The sequence below is a fragment of the Charadrius vociferus genome, unplaced genomic scaffold (genome assembly GCF_000708025.1).
Source record: "Charadrius vociferus isolate BGI_N301 unplaced genomic scaffold, ASM70802v2 scaffold198, whole genome shotgun sequence".
In the NCBI taxonomy this organism is placed as follows: Eukaryota; Metazoa; Chordata; class Aves; order Charadriiformes; family Charadriidae; genus Charadrius; species Charadrius vociferus.
Genome location: NW_009649951.1, coordinates 1,472,625 through 1,477,491, shown reverse-complemented (window position 1 = coordinate 1,477,491; position 4,867 = coordinate 1,472,625). Strand labels below are relative to the sequence as shown.

Sequence of the window (4,867 nt, the reverse complement as noted above, 5' to 3'; positions counted from 1 at the left end):
TGTAAATCAGAAAAAAAATTACACGGAAACTCAAAGGAAAAAAGAATCCAGCTCTGCAAAATGCTAGAAGAGGGCATCGCGATCTCACTTTACCAGACAAAGATTTTGTAAGACCAAGATTGACCAAGTCAAGAAGAAGCTGGAAGAAATATGTAAACTGTTTAAAATCAAAATTACTTGCCCAATGGGAATATTCTTTAAGGAGCATTGAACATTTTCCATTGCCTAGATAGTGAAGTTGTAGTTCAATCGTAAGTTATTGGATTCATTTTAGGAGATAATAAAATTACACAGTCTGTCTTAAACGGGAAGTCAGAGTAAATTATTATGTTTTGGCTATCAAGCCCTTTTAATGCAATTAAGGAATCTAAGTCAAACCTAAATCTTTGATGTTTTTAAGCTTCAAAAATAAAATCCAAGGTGTTTGTATTCCTGGATATGAGAAAAAAACCTGGAAATTCTTGTTTCCTTCTATCAGTCTCCTGGCATCTCTGTTTTTGTCATTTGTACTCTTTCTCCACTTCCAGTCAAGAGACATAAAGGAATAAAACCTTCTAATCACATACAGTTTTTATTTCACCACTTCCAGTAGTAGGCTTTTTTCTGCCAGCTTTGATTCCTATTTAAATGAACTTTTTAATCATAACATGATAAATCTATCACTGATGTAATTACTCTTTATCAGGTATTACAGCCGTGAGTGTGTGGGTGACAGCTACAGCCTGTATTTTCCTTGAAGTAATTTCAGCATAACTCTAGGGGATATTTGAGAAGGTATGTTAAAAATATTTTTGAATTTCCTTCATAGTAGAAAAATTTTATGCATGTCTTGGCCTACTGCCCCAAATCTCAGCTGGAGAAGAAAAAGCTGTATATATTGCACATTTGTTACATTCAGAGTGAGTATACATCCTGATGTTTAACTTCCACACTAAAAGTAGAAAAACTTTCAAGAAAGTCACAGTTGTACGCCACAGAGTTAGTTCTGTTCCCTAGATTCAAATAATTTAAAGTAATAAAACTTACCTTGAATGCACAGTTGATGTTCTATTTAATGATACACCGAGAAATAATTTTTTCCAAGATTTTTTCTTCAAACATTTTTTTTTTTCAAACTATGCCTGTCAGTCATAAGGTGGGGAAGGAATTAAAAAATCTAAAAATGTTAAGTCAGCATAGCATTGCCATTTGAGGGCTTGTCTCTGTTTTCCTTCAAGCTATCTGCAATATGCTGGTTAATCTCAGAAGTTGAACTAAGAAGCCTCATTCTTGATAATCACACATTTCTTCACTCTCACTCTCTTTGAACAAATCACCATGTCCAAAGCAGAATATACACATCTTGTTTTTCAATTTTGAGGGACACAGACATCTACTGTATTGAGAAATAATGGAGCTAATCACAAAGCAAAATTGTCTCTTTTGGTTTCTCGAGTTTTCACTTTTTCTCCACATTTGATGTTGGTCAAGGCTGGACAAGACAGATCTATGGAAACATGGCTTGGAAAAAGAGAACCTCATTGGAATATTAATTTATCTCAAAATGAACCAAACCAACAAACGTAGACTGCTGCATATACTAGCTTAATTCCTTCAGAATGTGTAAAATATATTTAAAATAGGGAGCCTGTATTATAAGCTGGCAGACATTAGTTTCTTTGGTGAGTCAATTTCATGCTTTACTGGCAGAAGGAATACAAACATGGCAAGACGGGACACTTTTAGATGATGTGCAAGTATCAACATCTCTTTCACTATCTGTAAGATGGAAATACACATTCATTAATCTGTTAAAATGTCCAGTTCAATTGTATTTTTTTTATTCTTATTTTGTTTTACTGTAGATGCATAAAATCTTGTTTCTTTATGATTCTGAAGCAATTAAAAGAAAAATCCGCCTCCTGATCTTCTGCACAAAAGCATGGGCCAGGGGAATCACAAAGCCAGAGACTTTCCACAAAGCAGTTTGTTCCTGTTTTTCTTCCCAGATGCTCCCAATATGAATGACTAGCCATGGCTTTCAACTGTACCACCAGGCACAAAAATATTAAACCATACTCTTACTTGTAAAACAAGAAACAAAAAGACAGTAGGGCAACACTTTCTCTCAGTGACAATATTTGGTAAAAACAAAGTATGTAAAATGTAAAAACATTAAGGATGAGGGTGTGCATACAAAAGCAAAACAGGACATGCCTTCTATCATGTTGCCTCCTGTAAACTGCTTCACCAGTGCCCTCTAAATCCCTTGAGATTTCAAGGTAAAAATTTTCAAGACTTTAAATTATATTTTTAAAATAACTGCTGAGAAATTTTGGCTCGGTATCCAAACTATTACAATGGCATATTTTTAATGTGGGGTGCCTCTTTAATTTTTTTACAGATGTAGACTCTGCCTATAAAACAGCAGGTTCAATGAAAATGCAAGCTATGAAGCACAAAAAGGAAATAAACTCTTATGCAGAGCTTCCAGTATTGGAATGCATCACTGCAAGACACCAATGAAGCCTGGAATTTAAAACCATAATTAGACAAGAAGGATGAGAACATTCAAGAAGAAAGAAACCCCACACAGAAAAGTTTACAATACTTTATATTCCAAGTGAAGACAGCTTAACACAATCAAATATCATTGCTTACAAAAGGAAAATTATTTTGAGGAGGTATTCTCGAGATTCAGATTTAAGGCTTAATAAGAACAGTGTCTTTGGAAAGGCCAAACCTGGTAGTCAAGAAAAATTACCACAACATAGATTTATCAGAAGATATTTTATTCCCAACAAATACAAAATTGTTGCTCTTGTTCCCTGATGTCTCATTATAAAGATAAAGCTTTTCCTTCACCACTTTTAAAGACCTGTAAATACAGCATTGTAAAAAATTAAAACAAAAAAAAAAAGAAGAAAAATTGCAACAATAAATTAAGAAAAAGAAAAGGTAAGGAGGAGAAAAGTGTAACCCACCAAGGAGAAAATGTGTTAGAAGCAAAAGAAAAGTTATGAAGTGGAATCAAAGTATCATATTATGTTTTACTTCCAAGAGAAGTTTGGGGGGTTTGCACATGAAATAAAATAGCAGCAAAGAAAAAGGATAAGTACAAGTGCATTTATGTCCCACTGGAACATTTTTTTGTTAACCAAAACAGTAGTACTCATCAGAATCAATTTTGGGATGCTTATGCAGAGGTTGTGAGTCCTCCATAATAGAAGAATCACTGAACTGGTCCATATCTGAAGGGGTTTGGTGACCAGGGACATCATCCACTAAGGTGTCCAAGTAACTCCCCACTGATATTCCATCCAGTCCATCACTACAGTCCTGTAAACTGTTACAGCTGCCATGGAGGGATATCTCCTGACTTTCCAGCAAGCTACACAGGCTGCCACTCAAACTGCTACCTCTGCTTGCAATGGCCTTCTCTTCAATCATCCACTTGATTGATTCAATACTTTCATTGATGATGAGTAGCTGGCGCATAAGCTTCACATCAGTGGCTCGGAGATTAACCTAAAAGGAAAAAGTGATTAAAAATATCACTCATTTTCTTCAAAATCAAACTCTAAATAGCAAGCTGGAGGCAACGAATGGGTTAAAAAACCTACACAAACAATCCACCTTTCACATCTAGGACAAATCTATTTAAATAATTAGTAAAAAAAAAAAAAAAAAAGAAAAGTTAAAGTATTGCTATACTAATACTTTCAATGAAGTTCAAGTGGCAACCTGATTAAGATACATAAGCAGTCCATTAACAAGATGATAGTCAATGACAAGACTTGTACATATGCTAGTACAATGCTATTTTGATGAGAAAGACAGCTGCTATGACAACTTCTGGGCATAGCTTTTCATTATTCAGAGAAGCAAGACACAAGCCCACTTCCATTTACAATTACTGTAAACTCCTTAGAAGATCCAGGCACCTAAAGATTCACTCCAAATTATCCTTATTATGGCTACTTGGGTAGCCTAAAATTTTCTGATGTGCATATTTGGAAAAAGGCTTTTGGACTTTCAACTTTTATTCACACTACCCCTGAGTTTATGTTGCAAGCTGCTTTATAAATGTCTGAGAGTCGAATAGTGAAATTAGTGAAACTGCAAATTTAAAATTATTTAAACCCTATTAGATGAAGGTGATGAGTTCATAGTCAACCACTTACTATAGATTAACATAAAGAGAAACAATTTCCAAAAAATAACTAAATAAAAAATGCACATTAAGCACAAAGTTCTACTTTCCAACTTAGCTGTGGTGGTTGATGTATTCACACAGAAGTGTTAATGGTAAAGCACAGTGGAATATTACAGCGCTGCATTTTAGAGATATATTTAAGTTAGCTGACTTCATGTTTTCCTGAAAAGGCAGTCTGACTAATGGGTTTGACCATAATATCAAGTGTGGAGAGCCAGAAGCTACTTCCATCCATACTGTGAGAAGATAATGCTCATTTGTGACCTAATCAACTCTCCAGCCGTTTCCAATTGTGCCTCACCACTACTAAATGCTTGACATCACAACAGACATGCTTCCAGTCTCATCACTTCCACAGTTAAGACTTCTACCTAGACGAATTTCTGCCATAGTGCCAACGTAGGGCATGCAGGCTTAAAACCACTGGAAAAAAAGATGTCAGTCATTTAGATTAACTTATAGGGATACATGCCTAGCATGTAACTTGTGTCATATTTTATCACATGTTCTTACATCCTTTAATTGTGCTAATCAAGCATACTACATGCAGATATGTCATTGCTTTAACACATACATTTGGAAAATACTTTGTATATAATTCGAGTGTCCATCTCTACAAAAATATGTGTGCCATAATGTCTGATATATGCACATATATTACATGCTTTTCTT

The 4,867-nt window shown here is 34.8% G+C and overlaps 1 protein-coding gene across 1 annotated transcript; it reads right to left on the bottom strand.

Annotated features, from left to right (window-relative positions):
• Nucleotides 1-2,760: 2,760 nt before the first annotated feature.
• On the bottom strand, nt 2,761-4,585 carry LURAP1L (leucine rich adaptor protein 1-like). The gene is made up of 2 exons (XM_009891510.1): nt 4,520-4,585; nt 2,761-3,507 (listed from the first exon to the last, which is right to left on the bottom strand). The coding sequence occupies exons 1-2, from the start codon at nt 4,583-4,585 to the stop codon at nt 3,133-3,135; spliced, it is 441 nt and encodes a 146-aa protein (XP_009889812.1). The 3' UTR covers nt 2,761-3,132.
• Between the last annotated feature and the right edge of the window lie 282 nt (nt 4,586-4,867).

Bases quoted from the DNA above. Each gene is read 5' to 3' on its own strand.
- LURAP1L (XM_009891510.1), bottom strand. From the start codon at position 4,585: ATGGCAGAAATTCGTCTAGGTAGAAGTCTTAACTGTGGAAGTGATGAG. The intron at 3,508-4,519 runs GTGATGTCAAGC...TTTTCCTTTTAG, and splicing joins AGACTGGAAGCATGTCTGTT to GTTAATCTCCGAGCCACTGA.